The sequence below is a fragment of the Ciona intestinalis genome, unplaced genomic scaffold, assembly GCF_000224145.3.
Source record: "Ciona intestinalis unplaced genomic scaffold, KH HT000054.2, whole genome shotgun sequence".
Taxonomy (NCBI): Eukaryota; Metazoa; Chordata; class Ascidiacea; order Phlebobranchia; family Cionidae; genus Ciona; species Ciona intestinalis.
This window is the reverse complement of record NW_004190376.2, coordinates 205,897-231,588: the sequence shown is the minus strand read 5'-3', so window position 1 is coordinate 231,588 and position 25,692 is coordinate 205,897. Positions and strand designations below refer to the sequence as shown.

Genomic DNA, 25,692 nt, shown 5'->3' with positions numbered 1-25,692 from the left:
TATAAGAAGACACCCATGTTATAACTCGACAGTGAGTATGAGGTGTATAAATACACCATGTATGCTGTTATATATACATTTGGGTGGGGGAAGACAGGACACCTTAAGTACATGATACCTAAATATCCTGATTATGAGTAGTTTGTGCCATATGTGCCTGGTGTATAAGAAGACACCCATGAATTAAAAAGACAGTTGGGATAAGTAGCCCACATATAAAAAACCATGTCCCATATGTTTATCACAACATTACAATGATATCTCATCAACCAATAAAACACACCACACCAATTTTTTACCTGCAGCTAAAATAAAGTAGTGAGTCGCCGCTGCACTTAAAGCGCAAAGTCGCTCGTTGGTTAGCGCCAAGTCATGAAATATTATCACCACATTGAGGAGCAAGAGAGCTATGACGAGGTTGATTTGAACGAACGTTCGATCACTTTTTAAATTCAACCTCAGCCTTATAAGGATGATGGCGGTGAACAGAAGACATAGAAATGATATAATGAGGCAAATGTACGTCAACACCTGTGAGAATAAACAATAATGATAAACTATGTCATAGTTTAGTTACTATGATATAAACTTAAAATAAGTTTTAACTTTTTAGTTGTAATATATAAAGATAGAAAGCAATTGAAAAGATAGGCGTCTATGGTAACATAACAGTGGCTATTATACCTCATAATATAATTAATTTGTTACATACACCAACAATGGTAGCAAAACAAGCCTTGAACCCATAACCTCTAGGATAAAGGTAGGCCCACTAAGCATTAGGGAGAATATTTGTGGTATTTGGGCTAAGTCTGTTATGGTAAAACTACGGCTTCATTTTTAATCATAAATTATAACTTATCTGAAAAAAGTTTCTTTTTATTATAGTAGGTAGGGGGAAGATGGGACACCTTTTCATTAGATTTCCTCGTCCCATTTGGTAGTAAACAAAGAACATTCAAAGAAATATAAAACCGTATCCCCACAACTCCCATATAGATCGTTGTTAATTGTTTAAAACACGATCAGGACGTGTTTGGATATTATGTGCTAAAGGCGTCATATCTTCCCCCACCCTACCCTATATATACAATCTTATTATTTTCACCTGGACACCTTCTGGTATATTGACCACATGGCTGACGGACAACAACACAGTGAATATGGTTGTGTGGTTACAATGGCACGAGGTGACGCCAGCCTCAGATGTTTCATGGTGGCAACCGGTTGAAGAAAATGTTTGCGATTCTGGTTCAAAAAATTCACATTTCCATTGAACGTCTTGGAATATCACATTAGGGACTTTCCCAAAACGAGGAATTGCTTGTTGTTCAAATGAATTGTCATTTTTAGTGAAAGTTTCAAATTTTACTCCTGGATTTAATTTCTTTCGCCGAAGTACATCGTACAATGAGATAGTCACAAATGGAAGATCAGAGGGAGCAAAAATGGCCGACATCTGGTCACTTGTGTTTGTAAACTTGTTCATTACTTTGGGTGGAATTTTAAGTTCGGCAAATGCAAGTGATAATCTCCCAGAATTTGCTTCATTTAAAGTAAAATGTTGAATCTTGCTGGTCCCGAGTTCTGCAATCAATTCCTCCCCTTCATTATTTGGGATATCTATGTTTGTCACTAGGATGCGTGAAATATTTTTGTAAGTTTCATTCACAAAATTTTCACCAAAGGAAAGAATTTCTAAGTTCTTTTCAAAGCTAACAAGCTGCATTGTGATGTAAGACTTGTTATTATCTCCCATGTTCTGTAGTGAGTCAATAATCGAATGTAGATTACCAATTGCTTCTTCTGCTGATATTTCATTACCTAAAAAATAAAACAATAAAAAAAAAATGCTCCCGAAAAAAAAAAGGAAACTTTGTGAAACTTTAACATTTTGTATTTTCTTACCATCAAGTCGAAATGTTTGCTTAATACTGGTGTAATCTTCCACTTAAAATAAAGACAAACTTACTTCTTAAAGTTGTGGATTCTTCAGTTATAGTTGTTTGTGTTGCAGGCAATGTTGTTGTTGTTGTTGATAATGTTGGAGTTGGTGTTGGTTCTGTACCTTCTGATAATATTATTGTTGTTGTTGAAGAAAGTGTTGTTGAAGTTGAAATTGTTGTTTGTACTGTTGTTGTTGTTGCATCTGGTTGAAAACAAACCACATGAGTGAAAAGGCTTGATACTTTCTTGTTTGTGCATTTTGTTATGTTTTGGGGTTCATTCCAAAAGGGATAAACGGTGCTAGTGAAGAGTCTTCCCCCCACCTTATTTGCTAACCACTTCCCCCTAACCATTAACTACTAACCCCTATAACCACTAACCCCCTAACCATTAACACTCAACCCCTTAACCTAGGGGTTAGGGGGTTAGTGGATAGCAAATAAGGTGAGGGGGGGGGGGGAGATTCTTCACTAGCACCGGATAAACATGGATAAGTCACTCAAGTTTCCACCCATGATGATATAAATGACCAAACCAACCAAAAACCATGTCTGCTTAATCATACACTGCAATAGCATCAGTAACTTGACTCATACTTTTCATTATTACGAAACCACAGTCGACTTCCGCATCTAAGTTATAAATAAACCAGAAACTTTAAGACTTTCAACTTACGAGTTGTAGTCATAACATGCCTTGCTCTTTGACAACCAAACCCTCTAGTATTCGTACAACGAGCGTTATTCCACCTCGCTTGAAACGGCAGCAACACGACGCATTTATCCGATTGATTATATTCGCCGGGGTTAAACACAGAAATATTTCCAGTAAAAGGCGTCCCATCTTCCCACAAATAGTTAAGGTTCTGTTCCTCAACCCAATCCATAGTTTTAGCTCGCTGATAAGTGTTGTGTTGAATTCAACTGAAACAAAAGTTAGAAATACTTTATTTTGTACATTATGTGGGACTTATAAGATGTAGGTACATTGTCCCATATTACCCCAACAGCCCATTTCCTTATTTCCGCTGTTTTCACTGTTTTTCAGACAAATACGCTTGTTATAACAAGGATGTTTTGTTTTATTTACCTCGCTCGCTGACCAGTTAAAATTACCACTAAGTGTCTTACTCAAGGACCTACGTGATAAAACCATCGGGTCTCGAACCTAGTACCCTTTGGTTACAAGACAAAGCGCTTTAATCAAGACTCCGGGATAAAGACATTAATAAATATATAGCTATATAAAGACCGACCTGCTTTAGCAATCGTGTTAAATTCCCGTTGCATTCTTTCATCCTTGAGCATCACCAGTGTAGAATTCAGGGATTCGCAAATTTCCGATGCCACGTTAGGTGTGTAAAGCTGTAACGGTGCCACGAAATACTCGGCGTTGGATCCATGAGTGAAGTTCCATGTTACAGCTGTAAGGATTGGAAATTGTGTTATTTACCTTCAAATACAAACATTCTTATGGGTGTCGCACAGTAGCGTGTGTTGTTGTATCTATGCGCAGTTGTATATGCAGAAGGGTGGGATGTACGGGACACCTTTAGCACATATTATCCAAATATTCTGATCGTGTTTTAAACAATCAACAACGGTCTATGGGAGTCGAGAGGTTACAATTTTATAATTCTTTGAATGTTCTTTGTTTACTACCAAATGGGACGAGAAAATGGAATGAAAAGGTGTTCCATATACCCAACCAAACTATATGTGCATTTATATTTGTGTGCAGTCCTGTTTGATGTACATTTGCGCAATAACATCTAACTCTTTTATTTATATTAGGGTGGGGGAAGACGGGACACCTTTTCATTCTAATATCTCGTCCCATTTGGTAGTAAACAAAGAACATTCAAAGAATTATAAAACCGTATCCTCACAACTCCTATGGACCGCTGTTAATTTTTTAAAACACGATCAGGATATTTGGACGTTATGTGCTAAAGGTGCCCTGTCTTCCCCCACCCTACTATATCTCATAAAACGCGCCAGTAATTCGGATGTAGACATAGTTTTGTGTTTTTAACAGCCAGCAGAGGCAACAACGGGGGCTGCGGTTCCAACATAGCGGCATGCCCGTCTACTTTAGCAACGTGTGTTGTTTTAGTGACGAAATTAATGGATTAGGTCTCGCTCTCGGATTCCAAACGATTGTTTTACCGATTTTACGACGACAGACGTAGATGGCCAGAGTTCTCGTAAAGTTTGTGCTTTGAGGAATGCCCCGATCGAATAATATGGCTTTGCCGTCTTCAGATTCGAACCAAATTGGGTCAACAGGTCCTAGAATGAATATAATAACATGCATTGTTATGTCTATTTTAATAAATAAATGTAACTTGTTTTATCCTCGCATGGTGTGGCAACGATAGTCGCTATAACACGGGTGTTATGTTTCATACACCTCGTGCCAGCTTACGAGTTACCACGTATGTAACTTTGTGGGTGATTAAGAATGAAAATAACAATAGACATTACGTCACTTTGATGTATTGTCCGCTTTTTGAGTCAGAATAAAATAAACACAAGCTTTACTATTAAAACATTGAAAATTAGGATACTAGCAGCATTGGAACAAGTTAAAATTTATTTATACAGTAGGGTGGGGAAAGATGGGACATCTTCAGCACATAATATCCAAATTTTCTGATCATGTTTTAAACAATTAACAACGTTCTTTGGAAGTCGTGAGGGTGCGGTTTTATAATTCTTTCCATTTTCTTTGTTTACTAACAAATGAGATGAGAAAATATATTGAAAAGATGTCCCATCTTCCCCCACTCTACCATACTTTATCAAGCAGTTAAACTATATAATACATAACATGAACTTCCTCCTCGAACATAGTATTCAAGATAATATTAATTAAAACAAAAGAGAATGTATAACAGCAAAACAACAATCTTTATGGATAAACTAATTATAAAAAATCGCTGATTTATTTTTACAAATTACGCCCTTAATATTATATTAGACAGTTTGGTCACGATTGTAGTAATTGACATTTAGTGTATTTTAAGTTTCGCGTGCATAAATTTGCGTAGTTTTGATGGTATTTCCATCCCTTAAGTTAGACGTTTTAAAGGGCAGGAAATCACGAAAAAACTGCTGTTGAAAAAATCGTTTAAATTATATAGAGATAACATACAAATAAACACAAACATAAACGACATGACATTTAATTCCATTCTATTCGTTGCCTTTAATAAATGGTATTTTCAAAGAGATAAATAAATTCATATTACTATGGGGTAAGATGGCACATTATCTCATATTTTCAAATGTATTTTAATAATTAACAACGCTCTTTTATGAGGATACGTTAATGCTGTAAATAATCTTTGTTTACTAAGAAACGGGACGGTAAGGAAAAATGAAAACCTGTACCATCTTACCCCAACCTAATATACAAACATATATAGGGTATGTAGAAATGGGGGATAAAATAAATAGGATGTCCCATCTCACCCCAACCTACTATATATATATTTATATAAATAGGTTATGTGGAAATGGGACGGTAAAATAAATAGGATGTCCCATCTTGCCTCACCCTACTATATAGATATAAAATGCATTTAGAATGTACTTATAATGAAACTAACAAACTTATCCTTCGTACTTGACGCACGCGTTGAGCATGAACAGTTCCATATATAAGTCTTGATATACACAACAACATATTCCGTGTATAAAGATAATGTCGAATTAAGAGCTGCGCAAGAATTTTTCGCTTCGGGAAATGTTTTGTTTTGCAATCCTACGTGGTATTGCCAGCTTGATAAATTAACCCATTGCTGTCCGTTTCCTGGGAATAAACATAAGTTGTGTTAGTGTATTGGGTTTGAATAAATTGCTTAGCTTTAGATGAAGTCTGGTTATATAAGTGCCTTCTTATACACCAAGCACACATGGTGTATGCATACACCTCATGCTAAGCACTTTCGAGTTATAACATGGGTGTTTTTTTAACAGACAAACATGGTGAACGTTTAGCGGTATAGCTATCCTCACTGAGTTCCTAAAACTCAAGGTAAAACTAATATGTTACAAATACAAAACAAAACTACAACAGTTTAGTAGCAAAACGATAAACAACTTTTTAGAAAACACAAATGTTCCCTTACCTGTTGTTAATATGCTGCACAACAAACCAATAACTAAAGAGAAGCGCATGACTTTGTTTGCATGTAAGACTTAGGTTCACAACTAATTCACAAGTGCTGTGAAGATTGGTCGTGATTGGTACTTCTATTCCGGGAGTCGCTAAAACGGATAGTTTCAAAACAATCTTCGTTATTACGTAGCTATGGCTTGCGATGTACCACTTTAGGACTAAATTTGCGACACTACTTTCGTCACAACGTGGTTTGTGACGTAGACACGCAGACTTGCGGATGTACAAACAAGAATGACGTCGACGTGAAAAATGACAACGAGCACGTTTTAGAACAGAAAGTACTGGATTCAATTCATAACGTGGTGCTAGTGCAGAATCAACCCTTAAATTATCTTACTAACACTTTCCACCAGCCTGATCTGTAACGTAGAGGAGAATTCTTCAGCAGTGCCCATAATGTATATACCTCGTGCTCACTGTCTCGTTATGATGTCACTTATTTATCCTCGCGTGGCAGGGAAATGACGGTCGCTATAAGACATGTTTTTTTTAAATTCCTCGTGGCCTCGTTTCCGCTTACGAGTCAACTATGCATGTTTCATCGTTGGTGAATGTTTTTGGGGGAATATGGGACATCGTTTCCGTCTATTTTCTCATCGCATTCAGACAAAAAAATTTCAAGAATTATTAAACCGTATCCTCCTATGAGCTGTTGGTAATTGTTTAAAGCACGATCAGGATATTTAAATATTATGTGCTAAATGTGTCCCATCTTTCCCCGCCTTACAACGTGCAACTTATTTATCCACGCGGGTACGAGAAACGACAGACTCTATAACACAGACGTTCGGTTTCATACACTTCGTACCAGCTTACAAGTTACCACGTATGTTACTACGTAGCTTTTTTTATGCAAGGCTGATAATTTTGACAACCCATTAGTGACCACTGGGTTGGAGCAATTGCCGTTAAGTGTCTTGCCCAAGGACACATACGCCCACAATGGTAGCAGCGGCGAGCCTTGAAGCAGGTATCCTCTGGTTAAGGGACGACCTGCTATAGGGCTACCACAGTATCGTACACCTCATGCTCGTCGGGTTTATCTTCGGATTGTTGAATTATGACGAAACAATATAGGTTGTGATTTAATACACCGGTTATTAATTGTATACATAATGTTCAAACCGTACCAAATATATAAACTATGACGTGATATTGACATTATGACGTAGACTATTATGCTAACTATGACGTCACAATTAAACCAATAACGTCATACAAACTATATATACGTCACAAATGCTTCTAAAACTTGAATAATTATTCCCTAACAAACTGCAGCAATTCCCATTGTGAGCTGATTAATGGCCGACAATGAAAAGCAAACTTCATCACAATTAATGGTTGTGACGTCATAAAGAAAATGGAATCGTTTGATATTGCATTGATTGCGAAGATAATACATGACGTCACGCCACCAGCTGTCAATCAAACGACGTCATCAGCTCCATACGTCAGCAGAGTATCTTCCCTTGTTCATCAAACCTTTAACAAAGTCGATGGCTTGTTGGTGGGACTTGTCACCTTTCTCCTCGACAATTGTCACGATGGCATCATGGACGTCACGTGCCATGTGACGGGCGTCACTGAAATATCATTGGGGTGTCAGCATGGCGTCGTTAATACGGAACACCTTTATATAGTACTGTAGGACAAGGCGGGACACCTTAAGCACATAATATTTAAATATCCTGATCGTGTTTTTAACAATAAACAACGGTCTGTGGAAGTGGTGAGGATACGGTTTTATAATTCTTTGTTTACTAGCAAATGAGTCGGAAAAATAGAAAGAAAAGGCGTCCCATCTTACCCCACCCCACTACAAATTAAAACCTTCCCAACGTAACTATATTGGCATCCTACCAGCAACTTCATCATACTTGCATCTTAGAAAAATGAAAATTTGTATATGAACAAAAATGCTGAAATGTGATATTAAGGTACTGCTTAAGTTTCAAAAACGAAATCGATTTTGAAAAGGCGTTTTAAAACGGCAAGTTTAACCGCTGATGGCGGTGAACAATATTACAATCACAGTGCACAGAAATATAATTTTTACATGTAGCGATTTTTATCAATAGGAATAAGCAAAATTCCTTTATACCACCCAAAAAATTCACATTGATTTGTTTAATCTTTACGTCTAATGTTTTGGGGTAATGAACCAATCCTGGCCCAAATCCTTAAAAACAGGCATAGCATATTTTTGATTAACTAAAAAACCAAAAGGAAATGATGTTCCTTGTTCATCTTAGGACCCATGACATGCAACGCTGTGAGACCACACCCATATAGATTAAAAAATACGTGTAATGTAATCATTACAACAAATAAAAACAAAACCTTACCCATATAGAATAAAAAATATATATAATCATAACAAAAAAAAACAAACGGCGAAAAAGATGAGTGTATAATCTGATCATTACAACAACAACATATTTTATGTTAATTTTACTACAACAAAACATCCATTCAACTCACCCACAAACATAGATATGCCCATGCTTCTCAATCACTTCCCATAGGGAATCTTTATTCTGTGCTATCAAGTGTTGCACGTACGTTTTCTTCTCTGCATCGCGACTGAAGGCGAGGTTTAATTCGGTCAACACTTCTTCAGATTTCCTGATTCATAGAAACAATATAAAATTTGGACTCCGGCCACAGGGCATAGATATCATATAATGAATATCAATGCAATATAAAAATGTCATGTTACGCTAAGTTGAAGGTCATATATCTTTATATTTTGTGGCAAAAGAAACCAAACATAGCATGCAACCAACTTATCCAACATGACACGTCATTAAAAAAACTAGGACCCCAATTATAGGGCAATGATATCATATGGGGAACGTCAAAACGATAAAAAATATTAAAATAGGATTGCTTATTTAATGCTTCTGCTTGTTTGTAGGAACTGAACAGCAGGGTAAAACTGTCTTGGTATAAAACTGGGGTGTTAAAACATAGGATTCCACCCTAGTTTAAAAATTAGGGGAGACATGTCACAGTCACCCCAGGAGCTCCTAAGTGATCCATGCACCCACTAAAACACCCCCCACCCCCTAGAAGTCCTGGGACATGAGAAACTTTTTTTTAACTGCAGCTTTAAAAATTGTTTTTTTGTTGGTATGCCCCTTTAATATAGTTCACCCGCACCCCACGGCCCCATTAATAAAACACCCCCTTGGCAACCCCACATTATCTCAACATTTTAACTGCAGCTTTAAAAATTGTTTTTTTCGTTGATATGCTTTATTAATGTATTTCACCCAACCAACCATTGTAATCCATGCACCCCCTATACCCCCATCAATAAAATACCTCCCCCCATTAACCCACCAATTTTCCAGCATCTCCTCATAAATGAAATCTTCGGATCTCTTCCTGCATCCAAAGTAGAGGATGGTCTTCCCCACGTCCTTCCCTTGCTCTCGATGATAAGCACGATCCTGGATGAACCCGATGAAAGGAGCGAGGCCCGTCCCCGGACCAATCATCACCACCGGGTGGCTCACTTTGAACGGGAGGCGGAACTGAGACCTGTGGTTGACATGGTTACCATTATGGTTGCTATGGTTTCATTAGAGTTGATGTGGTAGCAAATATGAATTTGTAATCTTGTAATTTAAATTAGCGTAATCTTTTCTGTTCCACATATTGTTTTATAACCAGACTTTCACAAAATGACATTGCAAAGTATAAAACTGACACATTAATTGTTGTTTCGATAAACCTCAACTAACTTACTTTCCGATATTAATTACCAGATTCCACCTAGAAAATTTGGGACCAAACCAAAGAAGGGCTATGTATAGTTTGACAACTTACTTTCTGACATATATTGGGGCACGAGGTATGGCAGTTCCTGTTGCGGGGACTTTACCACTGAGCCAGTTTGTTGCCACACCGAAGTTGTCGTAACCTGCGTTTGTCTTGTACTTGACAACAACCGCACATATATGGATGCTGTTGGGGTGAGCCTGGAAAGTGAGAATGGTTGAGTTATATATATAGTGGGGTGGGGTAAGATGGGACACCTTTAGCACAAAATATATAAATATCCTGATCGTGTTTTAAACAATTAACAACGGTCTATGACAGTCGCGAGGACAAGGTTTTATAATTCTTTGAATGTTCTTTGTTTACTACTAAAATGCACAAGAAAATAAAATGAAAAGGTGTCCCATCTTCCCCCATCCTACTATATAGCTGAAAATATAAGGCAATTCAAATGTATATTATATAATACATATAGCTGAAAATATAAAGTAATTCTTATGGAAATTTATATTATCTAAAACTGTTTAGTCCCCTTAGAATAAAACAAACAGATTCAACTTTTGTAATATATTTGTATATGGTCATTTATGAATATATATGGTATATGGTTATATAGCTATAATATATGGATATAAAGATATTCGGATAAAGGATCTCAATGACGTAAACTAGATTGCCCAAAATCTAAAAAAACTTCTCTGCATATTTATAATATGTAAAATATCTGTGCATTTCCACACAGATAACCAAGCAGTACTTTGTATTATATTACCTATGTGACTTTAAAGCAGCAAGGTTGCCGAAGCAATGACTTATTCAAGGTTATTGTTATTGTATAACTTGTGGTCAAAAAAACTACGCGCCAAAAATAGTTAACAAGCAAATATAACTTATCATGTTTATGTACTGTAGGCATGTGAACAGCGGTTTAACAACATGTATTAACAGACAAATCTTGACTTGAGAATAAATTCTGATAAATTTGCATAAGCGGCCTTCATCCAAGGACAAACTAAGTCAATATATGAAATGATTGCATTGTTATCAAAGTTAATCAGTGTGTAACTTGTTAATATGACATAATACGGCTTTAGTGTAGATATCATTAGATATAAGAGTAGTTCACAAAATACTTATATTCTATATATAATAATATCTTTATATACTATTTTAAAGCAAATAAAAAGATAAATTTGGAATTTTGGGGCAAAATAGATAATATACTACATTTAAGAGTTTGTATTCTGGTTTTATGTTGACTATAAACTTGATGAACTATATTGTTTTTTTACCAGATATTTCATAAAACATTCATTCGTATTTCAAGTCTTTTACTGGGTCAAAACATATTAGGGGTAAATATAAAGTTGGCCTAGAATAAATATGTTATGTCTTGACAGTCTATTCTATTTTAAACTGTAATGTTTCTGACTAAAAAATCATACACCAGACACACATAGGTGTTCATTCATATTTTGAAACACCATTTGTAGGTCAAAGTATAACCTGGCAATCCGGCGTGTAAGTTTGCACAAGCAAACGTGAACAAACATTCACCAAACATAGTCATTGTGAGATGGAGGTATTGGCACGTACGCTATTGTGATGTAATAATAGCCATCATGATGACACATAGGCAGCACCCCAGTTTTCAAACTGTGTTTCTGCACCCCCAGCTAAAAAGAAGTTTCCTATATTTCCTTATAAAAAACGAGGGCCATCATAATATGTTTATCACTTTAGTTTTAAAACAACAATATTTTGTTTACATTTAAAACTGCTGTAAGGTGTCTTAACAAACAAGCAAAGCTAAAGTAACACTGTAGTCCCCACATTAATCAATGAGGTTCCCTATGTTTAAAAAAATATGTGCATAAATAAATTTTAGTAATGCTGCCTAAGATTTCACTAAAAAATTAAAATCAGTATTTTTATGCTAACATTCTGCCAATTAATGTAACTACATGTAAGTAAACAAAAAACAAACAACATTTTGCTTAAAATCTAAAAACTTAAGCTATCCTGGAGGCAAAAATTGTGATTTTTATTCGTGGTATAAAACACTTACTAAGAATCAACTACACTTTATCAATACAAACCCAATATTTTGCTTTAAAATTAAAAACTTGACAATTATGCCAACTAATACGTACCCTGGGTGAGCTAGCAATGGAGTAATATCTTGCTTGAAGTCGTGGTAGAAGTTCACATATGTGGTCCATGGCTGGACAGCATGATGGAAGCTCCTTTAACACAGCTAACAAGGTACGACGAGAATCCATAACCCATTCCTGGTACAGTTTCTGCGGGAAATTAAACATGATTCAATGGTATACGGTAATATAGCATAGTGGCTGGTGGGGCTTAGTTGTTTTTATTCCACTGGTTTAATTGATATATTTAAATTAAGTTAGTCTATGTCATGAGTCGTGTCATGTATGCTAGATCGAAAGTTTCATTCTGTACTATTTTAAAATTTAAAGACCTTATTTCTGTAACGAAGCTGTAACAATTACTGTAACCAATGCAGGATTGTTTATTGTTTGTGTTAATTGAAAACAAAACCCACAATTTTATTTTTGCTGCATGACATATTATAGTAAGAATGTTGTTGGGAAATTGGTGTCTGAAATTTGATTCATGGTTTGGTGTTGACGGGAACAGACATTGTTTATCAGCGCTTTACGTGGAATTGTGATTCGTTCAAAACAGGAATATCCTTTACTGTGTTGTGGTTTGTGTGGGTTGGAGTACAGGAACAGGTTATGCAGGGATTTCTGCTAAACGGAATCCATGGGGTAACAGTTAAAAATAATTTAAAAAAAATAGATAAATTGCACATTAAATACTTTAATATCACAGAAGTATGGGAAATAACCCTAACTTTATATTGTTAAGTTAAAAATAAGGAAAAACAACATACCAATAGCTTGGCCTATAACACTTAATAACATCTTACGCAAATAAAAGTAAAATTCCTAAAAAAAAAAAATATTTGTTTTTATATTATTTTTTTGTGTATTCTGTAGCGGCATGCAAATTTATTTATTTTTATAAATCCTTCCTCAAATTCAGCATTAATAAAATGACTTTCCATAACATAACAATAGCCATTTAATTGGTCCTATTAAAATATATACTTTTTTTAAATTTATTTATTTTAATTCCTTCCTCAAATTCAGCATCTATAAAAATGACTTCCCATCACATAACAATAGCCATTGTTGAGTCACAAACCTTTCCTTCAGGTGTGGCAGATGACAGAAGTTTAAGAAATTGTTTGTCTTTCTCATCCGATGTATATTCAATAAATTCACTCAACACATTGGTGCGGGGTGGGCTGGCAATGTCAAGGTAATGAAGCAGAGCGGTACGAAAGGTTGTGGGGCATGGGAATGGATGCCGTTTACTGGAATCCTCTGTTGGAAAGAAATCAACTTTTTAAAAAAAGAATAAAAAAATAATATTTTTTGAAAATGAAAAAAATAGATTCAGAATTATATACATTTTTTAAAGTTACAACAAAAAGCATTTGTGGGGAAAAGGTAGTTGTGTACTCTTTTATTTTGATTTTTTTTTAATATACAGTAATTTTGGGCCAAAGGAAAAGTAGTGGGACATGGAAATGGAAATGGGTTTTGTTTGTTTGGAGTTTCAAAAAAAATCCTTTTTTACATAATGGAGAATTTACTTTGGCGAGGTCTTAATTCGGATTTTCATTTTAGACAAAAGTTTTTTCTGAGTAATTATAATTATACAACGGTGTTCTGTTCATAGTGGTTAAAGCAATTGCCTCTAGGCCAGAGGTTACGGAAGTCTTGATACTACCACTAATGTGTAGGAAATATACCAACTGTGGTGGCATAAACGTCAATCCTTTTATTAGAGAGACTGACGTTGCCATTTGGGCGAAATATATATCTTTTATTATACAATGGTTGGACTTGATTTTTTATGTCATGTTTTTTGTAACATCAGAACCTAATTACATTCATTCACTTGCAACCAGGTCTAAGCCTACCATTATGACAAGTATATGACAAGTATATGACAAGTATATGACAAGTTCCATCCTAGTTAGTAACCACTTGTATACCCCATGATATTTAGCTTACTGCCGCTGCCTGGCATATTATACTTTTATTTTTAGCTCTCCTGGAAAGAATTTTGCTAATGGCTGTTTTAAGGTCTTATTCAGGTCGTCTTCATCAAAGTGAAATGACACTGAAAACAACATTCAGTAAACTCTTGCTGGAAGAGCCAAAATACAAGTTATATCTCCATATTATAAACATACATACCATCCACGTTATTCATTGTAAACAAAGTATCCAGGTTTGTTTTGAGTCTTTCACCTAATTCTTCCACCATAGCTTCATCATTGGTGGGGTAGACTGCCACATGGTCACCAGCTTCATACCTGGGGAATGGTAGGTTGGATAAATTGTGGCAAACATAATATCATATACAGTTAACTTCAAGTACTAAGTATAGTCAAATGGTTAACTATAGACAATGTGGGTTTTTAAACGAAACAAGCAGTCTTTTAATTACAAAACAAGCCCTAACTGTTAGGTAAATTGTGTTCAATTATTTAGATTGAATAAATTGTAGCANACGTAATATGATGCATTACGTTGCAGACATATCATGCGCAGCAGAAGCGTGCTGGGCCCATGACCCAAAGGTTGGTGGATCGAACCCATCCTCTGCTACCATGTAAAGTTAGTAGCTGGGTTCATTAACAGTTAACTTAAAGTACTGTAGGTATAACAAAATGGTCTATAGGCAACATGGGCTTTTAAACTTTTAGGAACTGTTCAATTAGTTAACACTTGATGTAACATAACAAATTATGCAACATAAATTGTGCACTCTTATGATTGGTAGAAGTTAGGCAGCTTTGCTAACCTAAAGTACTTATAACAAACTGGTTCATAGGCAATATAAACATTTAAACTGTACAAGCACTTTTTTGATGACAAAACAAAAGATTGTGGTATATAGAAAGGATCTAACAGCAAAACAACAGTTTTTAATACAGCTATGAAAAAAAGTGTGGAAAATGGCGTCACAAGTAAAATGCGGGGCTGTTGCAGCCAAACTTAGCCCTAGTTAATGGGATATAATGTTTAAACACAAAAGACATTTGCGTCTGAGTTAAATCTTGCTGTGATTCAAACAAGTGTAAACAGTAAGATGAGACGAACAGAGGAAAAGACAATTAACTAACTGTCAAGTTAGTTCAATAAACATCCTGTCGTTTATACATCAGCCACCACTACCAGGCATACAACTTCACAAACTTATCTATAAATTATATCATCTGGCGGACGAAATATTGGTTTTAACAATATCTACCCAAATTTTATGCCGGAACTCGGAAGATCTCCTCTTAAAAAAATACATGCTGGGCCAACATCCGAACAATATATATTTTACAATAATGAAAAGATATCTTGTAGACAAATCTGGTTTAAATCAAATCCACCCTAAATTATATGCCAGAAGACACCTTCTTAAAAAGGTGCATGCTGTGCCATTAATATATATATTTCACATTTAGGTTCTTACAATATAAACCAACATATATTTATTAAAACCAGTTGTGAGGGTGTAGTGAAGTTTCTTCAATATTTAAATCACATTCGGTAGACAAACATGGTTTCAATAAAATTTATCAATTTTTTTATCTTAAAGATCAATTTTTGGAAAATACATGGTTTTAACTAAAATGTATTTTCCAATAACTGATCTAGTAATCTTAATGACTAATAAAATCACTTAGATTTTATTGAAAAACAACATTTTAAATTCTAGTTTGTAAAACCATAAAAACATTTCTTTAGAAAACCACAAACGTTCTACTTACATATTGGTTTAAAAATAAACCAAAAACCAACTATTTTATCTATGATAAAGGCTATGTCCTAAAAATATTTCCCAGAAAACCACCCACATTCTAATTACTTATTGATTCTGTTGAAACCAAGGTTTTAATTTGTAAGGCTTTGGCATATAAACCGGTTCTTATAAAAACCGACAAAAATTCTACTTAATTTTTGGTTTTAATTAAAACTGTAGGCTTAGTCATAAGATTATTTCACAGAAAAAACACATTATACTTACTTATTGAATATGAAAAATTACCAATTTAATCTATTATCTTATTTCCTAAAACCGGTTCTCATAAAATCCCACAAAAATTCTACTTAATTTTTAGTATTAATTAAAAGTCATAACACAATTTCACATAACGCCAGCATTTAAATACTTTTTAAATAATAAAAATAACAATTTAATTAATGATGCTATTTCATAAAATAAGTTCTCATAACACCAACATTGTACTAACATTGTACTAATACTAATTAAAACTTTAGGCTTAGTTATAACACCATTCCTCCTTAAACTGGAAAGGACATGCAGTAGCACCCAAGAGTGTTGAAGTAATTGGCCAATTCCTAAATCCTAGGACCCATGGCGTGCCACTCTGCGGGATCTCACCCATATAGAATAGAACACCATTTCACGTTGTACTTACTTGATACGAGATCCTGTGATATCGAACTCAATATGCATGCATGAGCGCCCACCACCCTTATGCAGCTCCTTGTTGGTTTGAACTGGGGCAAGGAATGGATTCTTTGCATCATATGGTCTGTGGATGGGTGGGTTATGTGGTAAGTATTATTGTTATGTGGTAAGTATCGTGAAATGGAGAACTTTATATGATGTATACCTTGGACAAGACTCTCCAATAAATAGGCACTTCCAATATAATATGAATATGGTCTTTGGGATGTATTTATATCGTCAGTGAATGCACTTTCTTACATATGGTCAGTAGCGCAGCCAGGGGGGGGCGGGTTGTCGTGACTCCCCCCTTTTAAACTCCCCAAAAAATTTTTAAAAAAATAAAAAAAAATTTTTGAAACACTTTTTAATTAAACCCCCCCCCCCCCTTATATTTTCTGGCTGCGCCACTGCATATGGTAGTAGAAGTGTTGGAGTAATGGGCAAAAGTAGTACTTGCACAACAGTTTAACTATTATTATAAATACATAGGCCTTTATAATCTTATATGATGAATATGTAGTAGTGGTACATAAGCATTTACCCTCAGTTTTAACTTGTGTGTCCTGTTTAAACTTATTCACACAATAGGCATTTGAAACCTCATTAATAATTCATAATTAACAATACATACAACATATATGAACTATTTATATCTCTTCAAATATGATAACTAAGATTAAATATGTGGATAGTACTAACAAACAACAGGTATTAAAGCAAGTAGATAATTCTCTATAGTATGTTATATGGTGAAAATAATGATGAGCTATAATATGAATAAAGGTGGCTGCACAGTATCCGGAATTGGTCCATTTTGTCTGTTTTGTCCGAAATTCGCTGCCGCATGCAGAACTCGGTAATGGGTTTTTCACAAGCAAGCGCTTTCGCATGCCGGATACTGTGTACAGCCACCTTAAAGGGGAAAGAGTAACAAATTACAGATGTTGAAACAATTTACATGTATATAATACTCACGGCCTCTGGTTATCATATGAATGCAGCCTCGCCACTTCTCCTGTGTATATCGTTTTCTTGTCCAATTCTCCATCTTCGTATTGAGTGAAAGAATAAGCACGGAACGAACCGTCATCCGCTGAAGCTTCGATTCCAAACCGTTGACAAACAGCCGGCCACAAACCTTCTTTCCACGTCACAAAGTCTTCTTCAATACTGGGGAAGTGGAAGTATTTTTAAAAATCATGGTTTTAGTAAATTTTATGGTTTTTGCAATATATGGATTTTTTAATTAAAAAAAAAACCTAATTAAAATTAGTGAGTGTAGTTTGACTTTTTCAATACTGAGAGGTCGAATTGTTAAAATAATAATAGATAGATTTTAAAACACCAGGGGGATTTTAAAAACCATAATAGTTTTAGTAAAATTTAGGGTTTTTGGCAAAATATGGATTTTTTTAAATTTATTGAATAATTTTAATAAAATTAGTGTGTAGTCTGACTAATTAACATATATACAAAGTCTTCTTCAATACTAAGGGAGTAAAATGTTTAAAGTTGTGGTTAAATACCCTAATATATTCTAGACTGCACTTTTAATAAGAAATACCAATATTGTGTGGATTTATTGCAAATATTGATCTTAAAAATGCAAATAAAACTACAACTGCTTTGCAAAGAGGTAAACAACACCAGAGTGATTAATTAACATCAGTAGACAACAAGACAAGTAGTTAACTCGCAGACACCTGGCAACATGTTACACCAGACAAACCAAGTCTGCAACTTGTTCACGAATAATATCAATCACCAAGCATCACTGCAGCTACAACAGGTACTATATATTACAGATACATTGTTTTGGTCAGTACTTCTTGAACTATTAAGTTAGATGGTATAAGCTACACCATAGGTGCCAAACTTTTATTAATACATGGCAGGAAATGATTTGGCTAAAAAACTACCATTACAGTTTCAGTTAATCACACAATTATGTGGAACAAATTTTACCTCATTGGCTGTAATGTTTACTGATTATTACACTAAAAAAACTGCATGGTTTGACCTACCTACCCTGCCACACCAAATATTAAAAAAAAAATTTAGGCAGTAATAGTTAGACAAGCAATACTGTGGAACAAAATCTCTTTGGTTTTAATTAATGCCTACTAATCAATGCACTACAGAAAATCCTGGTGTTGGCCTGCCCACCCTGCCACCCCAGGTTTCGTGCCTATGATTTATATGCTATATTGGTCCTCAGAATTGTAAAGACTTAACTAACTGGGTTCCTTGTTTAATAAGTGCAGAATTCCAAGGTTGACCCGTTCACCCCAGTTTGGGGCCTACGAGCTGCGCCATATTTAACAAAAATGCAACATTAATTTGACATCTTACTTTGTATCATCATCTCCGAGCCCGAGTTCGTACAATCTTTCCCCCCCCAACTCCTCAACTCTCTTGTCCACAAACTTCCCCATTGAGTTGTAATGTTCGTACGTTTTGTTGCCCAAACCAAACACCTGTGTGGTAAGTTACATATTGGGGTTAAGGATACAAAGTATGTTTCCTTAGGAAAAATACTATGTACAATTCAGTCTGATAATTATTAATCATTTGAATATCTGTAATCTCTTCTATATGGGTGAGGTCATGTGACGAAGCTTGCAAGGGAACAAGTTATTTTATATTTTTAATATTTAACAGCAAACAGCCAACTTAAACACCTGTGTAGTAAAATATATATTGAGCTTAAATTATAAAATCTATATGCCAGGGAAGAAGGTAGAACACTTCTTATAATGCATTAGTTTGGAAAGACATGGCAAAGTAACAATAAGTATCACACTCACACATCCACTGACAATAAGCAAATCGTTTCCGCAGCTAAAGCACCAAAATAAGGAAGTTTCATTATCTTTATCCTGTCCTGTGCAATCTTGAGAACATAGTATACCAACAAAAATTAAAATCGGTGTGTAATACAAAATTTCACCAAACCGTGAACATTTCCAATTTCTAAACTACTGAAGAAAATTCCCCCAAAAAAGTAAAATTGAATTTTGTATAATTCTATTATTACACAAATTTTCATTTTTTGTTGGCATTCTCCTTTTAAGTTCATTATACTCACAGCGTATCTGATCCCAGTAAGCATGGTATCTCCTTGCTTGAGCCAATCATGGAAATCCTGCGCGTTATCGGTCGGGTCTCCCTCTCCATAAGTTGCCATGCAGAATATTAGGAAAGAGTTCTGTATCTCAGTTAATTGGGGAAGATCCTCTACATTGCATTCTGTATAAAGGTGTGGTTAATAAGGTTGGTTCTGTTTGAATAAGAGATTGACGATGCCATTCCGACAAATATATAATGTCGTATCAGACTCATATTATACAGTTGGTTGAACTTTTTGTCTGTTATGTTTCCGTAGCACCAGACCATTACTGGATTTTCTTTACACAAAAATCACTAACTCTATTAGCAGCAAATCACGGCCGGATTCAGAGAATTTATTACAGTTAAGCCCCTATGCTATTTACATTTTATACTTTTCATAAAAGTAAACCAACCTTCTGGATCCAAAACGAGAGCTTTCATCCCGTATCTTTGCGCATCTTTCGCGAGTCGGTTGGCAAACTCCTCAGCCGTGCCCGTTTGTGACCCGTACAAGATTGCAATGTTTCGTCCCTGGAACACAATATGAATGAACACTATTACGAGAGTGGACCAACAATGTTCTCAGCCACAATACAGCATACATTTTTCTACATATATTGATTTTTTAGTGGGTTTATTTAGTTGAAAGTGTCAGCTCCTTTCAGTTACATAAACAACTAATTCAAGATGCGGAGAACAAAATATCAAAACGCAACATATATAGAAGGGTGGGGGATAATTGGACACCTTTCATTCTATTTTCTCGTCCCATTTGATAGAAAACAAACAATATTTAATAAATTATAAAACCGTATCCTCACGACTTCCATAGACCGTTGTTAATTGTTTAAAACACGATCAAGATATTTGGATATTATGTGCTAAAGGTGTCCCATCTCCCCCCACTCTACTCTACATATATAATTTTAAATTTATTTTTACCGATTTTTTCATTCGTGCCAGGAATCCAAGGTCAAAAGATTCGCTTCTGATTAAAGTTGATTGCCTGGTATCATATAAAAATCATATTAACTTAAAAACTAAAACGCCAGTAACCAAGCACACTAATTAATTAGAAACAACACAAATAATAATAAATACTATAACTTAGTTGGAATAAATTTATAAAAAAAAATATTAGAAAGAAAGATACAGAAACAATATTAAATAAATATTAATTCCACTCACACAACACTCAGCTTCTTGAACTCATCATCGCTTGGCGTGTCGTCTTTCCTGAAGAAAAACCAATATACCCCAAATCCCACCAAAGCTGAGAGTAAAAATAAATCTAAAGTTGACATAAAAGGAGCAGCCTCTTCTACTGGTGCGTCCATTTTTCGTTTTGAACGAACCCACAAACAAACAGACAGTTGAAAACGGTAACAACTAAAATTTCCTTTGAAAAATAAAGTGTTTTGGTCTGTAAACGGAAATGTAAAATAATGTCAGTAAACATGTGCGCTGTTTCTGAAAAATTATTTGACAATTAACAAGAAAAGCTTGTACATTGGTTCGGTTTGGTTTTACAGCCACAAACACCAGTCTGAATCTTTACATTGGTTTTAAAAAAGCTGAAATGTTTGTTACAATTTTTTAAACACAAAAATGTTAATTAAAGATTTTGGCTTTGCACTTTAAAGAACATATTTAATATTAAAGAACTGCTACATTTATAACCAATAACTGTTACAATGTGCTAAGAAAGCTTTATTAAATGTGTTCATATTTTTGAATATACCATTTTGTAATTAAATGCAGATGCTACAAGCCAACACCAAGTTATGCTGTTTGTAAATCCAAAAACTTCCAACCAACTTTCTATGTCACAGTGGCTATGCTTACATCACAAACTGAACAATGTCCACATTATGACATCATAATTTCAACGACCCCTCCATCATGTCCTTGGCTTGATTTATCTTCGCAGCTAAGTAAGGAGAACCTCCCTTATCAGGATGGTTTAGCAACATAATCCTTCTGTGAGCTTCGCGGTACTTCTTCTTATTTGCGCTCTGCCCGACTCCGAGGATCAAACTCGCTTCTCTCTTCGTCATCTTCGGCTCAAATCCTCCACGATAATATTTATAATCCAACTTCCCGAGTTGGGTGAAACTTTGCTCCATCTTCTTCGCCATCGGACCCGAAGATCGGAGGATCGTTCTCGCCACTAGGGCGGAGCCAGCGAGTCCAAGACCAACCAATACCAATGTACCTGACATTTTTTATATTTCTATGACTACCTTGATTTGTTTGAACCTGTTAATTAAAATTAATTTTATTGGTTGTCAGAAGTAATATACTGGTATGACTATGAGTAATCAAAGCTGTGGTATAGCCTTCTCCTACTGAAACTATGGCGAAAAATTAGAGACCATTACAAAAAGACAATACGTTAGATCGTTAGAGAATAGCATAGAACTTTTTTGCATGTGGAAAAAACAACACATATCATTTATCAGTTATTTAAATTCAAAACAAAAGACTTAAAGCAATCCTGAAAAATATGCAATAAAACGATTGTTTCACAAACATGCAATATCTAATAGAGGTTATATATATCTAAGAAATTTTTAAACGCAAGCAAAAGTAGAAAGGTTATACATGCACTTTTATATAAAAACATTATCTTGCGAGAATTTACAAGAAGACTTTTACCTAACACTCTTATCACAAAACACATATTGCCTGAACCCTATCTGTATTACATTACATTGTATTTTGCCCTAATACCGAATTAAAACTTAATATATTAACAGAAAACGGCGAGAGAAAGGCAACACAAGTAACCCCGCCGTCTTTTCTGTGTAACGATGACGAAACCACGAGCCCACTAATGACGTAGCGATTACACAACATGATGTCACGTTTTTTTGCGACTGGGTAAAAAAATGCTTGTTTTGACCAAAGAAACTAAAACCAAATCTCTTTGTTTTGACATAAAATCTATTTTCTTGGTTTCTTTAATTTTAAAAAGTTTATTATTTTAATATTTTTTGAAGTAAAACCAGAGTGTATTTGTCTAGACAGTTATAAACGGGAGTTAAACGTTAAATTTTAACAGACCAAATGAAAACTGGAGTTATTACAAATAAATGTTAATTACCTATTTATAAAACTATAATAATAATTTAAGAAAATTAAGAAAAGTCCGAAACCCTGATATTATAAACTATATCATATCTATAAAAACATCCCCACTCTAGTTTCTGTTTCGGGACATCCCCACACCTCTGTAAATTTTGTATACAGAGAATAGAATAATTTTGAAAGTGATTCGTTACGTTTATAATACACTTATGGCACCAACTGTACAAAATTCCAGTAGCAGCAGTAAAGGAAGGTAAGTACAAGTTATTTTCCTTATTATTTTCGTTCTTAATCCACTATTTGTCTTGCCCAAAGCTCCATAAATCACTATCGTTTTTCACCTGTCAGTTCTGTATGTATATTTCCTATAGGTTTGTTGTAACACTTCTTTGCGTTTATTTGAAACATTGTTAAAGATTAACTCTTGCTTTTTGGCAATTTATAAAGACTGTAGTTTTGCTGGTTATACTCTCTGTTGTTTTAAATAATATGATATTTGTTTATTTTATATTATTCAGTGACAGTTTGTATATTCTATCACAATTGTGATTGTTTGTTAACAATGCAGAACACGAGGTTCAATAGAAAGAGGAAGTGGATTGGTAACGAGAGTCAAATATTGCAACACACTTCCAGATATTCCGTTTGATCCAAAGTTTATAAGATATCCGTTCGATGCCAACAGGTTAGCGTTATATCCCAGTATCCTTGTGGATATAGAGTTTGTTTTAATATTGGGCAAAACGGATTTTTCCTGCATAAATATTTGCGAAGCGTGAGACACACAATTTAATTTGGCTTGCAAAAATTGGCTTTTCAAAGATGCCTTTTTTATAGGCAGTTTCATCTGCATTTTGATATAGGTGTTTGGGTGGAAGCTTTTTTTATTTATTCATGGTTGTCACTCCCATGCCTACAGTCGAGTTGCTGAAGCTGTTACATCACTCACACATAACATTGTTTCTCCAGATTTGTCGATTACAAGCCTACATCACTTGAGAAACAACATAAGACCGAGCTTCATACCGACCATGACTTGGGTGTCGTCATTGACCTCATTAACCCTGATACTTATAAAGTAATTGCAGTAAAGTTTCTAATGTTGTTTTGCTTAGTTAAACTGTGGTAAAAGTATAGTAATCTAAGATAAATACATATAATGAGTGGTGTGGTTTAAGGTTATTGTTTTGTTGACACTTTGTAAAACTATCTGTTAAAAATAGATTAAACTGTTGGTAAAATGAAACTAAAGTTGTGCAACTGATTAAACCATTGCAGCGGCTAATACCACTGTTTGCCAGAATGTCACATATTTCATAAAAATATACTTTAACGTTAGTATTTCTAAATTGCTGTGCTACAAAAGAATAAATAAGAGAAAGTGATATCCACTATTCAGTCAACAAATTTTACTCTTAGTGATATCCAGTTGACATAATATCATTCACACATCACTTATATAATTTACAGGTGAACCCCAACACATGGATTCACCCGGCAGATGAAGCTTTACTTGAAGATGATTTACCCGCCCCACAAGACACTAAACGGTGAGTTGAGTGTTTGTAGATATCTGTAATATTGTGGCTTTAAACCAAACACTTGGTTTTGTGTTTCCAGGTCTTTAAATGTATATTAATCTGTATTTTTTTGTGGACGAGAAATAGTTACATATTGTGCCTAGTCCTTTAGTCATGATGTTCATGTTTTTATTCTTTTATATATTTTCACCGATATTTATTTTTTTATCTTTTAAATATTTCCAGGTCAAAGCAACACAGTTTAAATGTATCTTGGTTAAGAAGAAGTGAATATATCTCACAGGAATTCAACAGATATGGAGTGAAATCAACCAATGTGGAAACCAGGTATTTATCTTATAATGTGTTTAATTCATTTTATTCCTTTTTTTTTCAAAAACGAAAATATTTTTTTTTGCTGTATGCCTTAGATTAAGTTTTCCTAATTTGTGTACTGAGAGTCATGGCTTTGTTTTTTATTATAACTTACATAAATAAGTTGTAACAAATCTAGGATAATATAAAATAACAGATATTACTAGAGCAGGGGTTAAAAGGTGGTACTTGTTTCTAAAACAGGGCCATAAAACAGCATAGCTTGTAATGCATAAAAATGAATTAATGTAACTTACCTCAACTGGCCAGAAAGCGACAGTTGTTATAACATGGGTGTTCTATTTCTTACACCTCGTGCCAACTTACGAGTTATACCATGTATGTTACTTTGTGGATGATTGTTTTTGAAAAATGTAACACAACTTCATTTCACTCCAGGATTGGAGCCGGTGCCAAAGAAATATTTCAAACAGGACGATCTTTATAAAGACAGAGACGGACAAATTGCTGCCATTCAAAAAACTTTCGAAGACTCGAAAAAAGAAATCACTAAACATTACAGCAAACCTAACGTGTTCCCTGTGGATGTGTTGCCTATATATCCAGATATGAAGGTGAGTATATGTATTTAACTTTATAAAATACAATCTGTAATATTGAGTCTAGAAACTGCCTCATTAGGTCTAGATGGTAGCACCCTCGGTGTTGGGGTAATAGTAGACCTACATCCCAGGTCTTAGGTGTGCCTCACTGAAGACCTCACCTTTATAGAACAGAATCTCTATTATTGAGTGTCTATAATCTGGGATCAAAAAGTGTGTATTGGGAAAATGGGGTAATACACCTACATCCCAAGCCTAGGTTTCACTATAGACCCAAATATAGAATAACACAAGTTATAATCCAGATGTGGCAACATCCAAGCGCGCAAGTTATCTTTGACACCGACCCTTCAGTGCAAGGCAAACCAGCTGCTGAACAACTTGAAGAAATGTCACAAGCCATGATTAGGTGAGCTCACGGGAGTGTATATCATAAAATATCATAATTGTGATGGTTGTGGCATGAATGTGAATGTGTATCTGGTGTATAAGAAGAAACCCATGTTATAACTTGACAGCGAGCATGAGGT

The 25,692-nt window shown here is 34.8% G+C and overlaps 4 protein-coding genes across 4 annotated transcripts in view; 1 reads left to right on the top strand and 3 right to left on the bottom strand.

Moving 5' to 3' along the window:
• LOC100183121 (adhesion G-protein coupled receptor F1-like) overlaps positions 1-6,615 on the bottom strand; it is a 14,169-nt gene extending 7,554 nt beyond the window's left edge. Inside the window, exons 1-9 of the mRNA XM_018815259.2 lie at positions 6,477-6,615; positions 6,083-6,221; positions 5,578-5,763; positions 4,116-4,238; positions 3,203-3,370; positions 2,623-2,870; positions 1,973-2,149; positions 1,109-1,824; positions 287-531 (exon numbers count right to left, since the gene is read on the bottom strand). Coding sequence (XP_018670804.1) covers positions 287-531; positions 1,109-1,824; positions 1,973-2,149; positions 2,623-2,833 — 1,349 coding nt within the window. The 5' untranslated portion in view covers positions 2,834-2,870; positions 3,203-3,370; positions 4,116-4,238; ... (1 more) ...; positions 6,083-6,221; positions 6,477-6,615. The remainder of the gene's footprint in view (positions 1-286; positions 532-1,108; positions 1,825-1,972; positions 2,150-2,622; positions 2,871-3,202; positions 3,371-4,115; positions 4,239-5,577; positions 5,764-6,082; positions 6,222-6,476) is intronic.
• Positions 6,616-7,207: 592 nt separating this feature from the next.
• On the bottom strand, positions 7,208-21,031 carry LOC100175298 (NADPH--cytochrome P450 reductase). Its single transcript, XM_002130117.1, has 14 exons — positions 20,803-21,031; positions 20,557-20,620; positions 20,028-20,145; positions 19,592-19,752; positions 18,856-18,980; positions 17,479-17,673; positions 16,469-16,585; positions 14,226-14,344; positions 13,162-13,343; positions 12,078-12,227; positions 9,973-10,124; positions 9,484-9,684; positions 8,620-8,763; positions 7,208-7,721 (listed from the first exon to the last, which is right to left on the bottom strand). Exons 1-14 carry the CDS (start codon positions 20,949-20,951, stop codon positions 7,577-7,579), a joined length of 2,022 nt encoding a protein of 673 aa, XP_002130153.1. The 5' UTR covers positions 20,952-21,031; the 3' UTR covers positions 7,208-7,576.
• A 6-nt stretch (positions 21,032-21,037) lies between these two features.
• Positions 21,038-21,881, bottom strand: LOC100185485 (mitochondrial import inner membrane translocase subunit TIM14-like). The gene has a single exon (XM_009862866.3). It carries the CDS (start codon positions 21,834-21,836, stop codon positions 21,492-21,494), a length of 345 nt encoding a protein of 114 aa, XP_009861168.1. The 5' UTR covers positions 21,837-21,881; the 3' UTR covers positions 21,038-21,491.
• Positions 21,882-22,848: 967 nt separating this feature from the next.
• Positions 22,849-25,692, top strand: part of LOC100177014 (RNA polymerase II-associated factor 1 homolog) — a gene marked incomplete in the record, with an annotated part of 6,165 nt that continues 3,321 nt past the window's right edge. Inside the window, 7 exon segments of the mRNA XM_018815260.2 lie at positions 22,849-22,957; positions 23,273-23,389; positions 23,674-23,782; positions 24,175-24,254; positions 24,471-24,572; positions 24,999-25,174; positions 25,468-25,571. Coding sequence (XP_018670805.1) covers positions 24,560-24,572; positions 24,999-25,174; positions 25,468-25,571 — 293 coding nt within the window.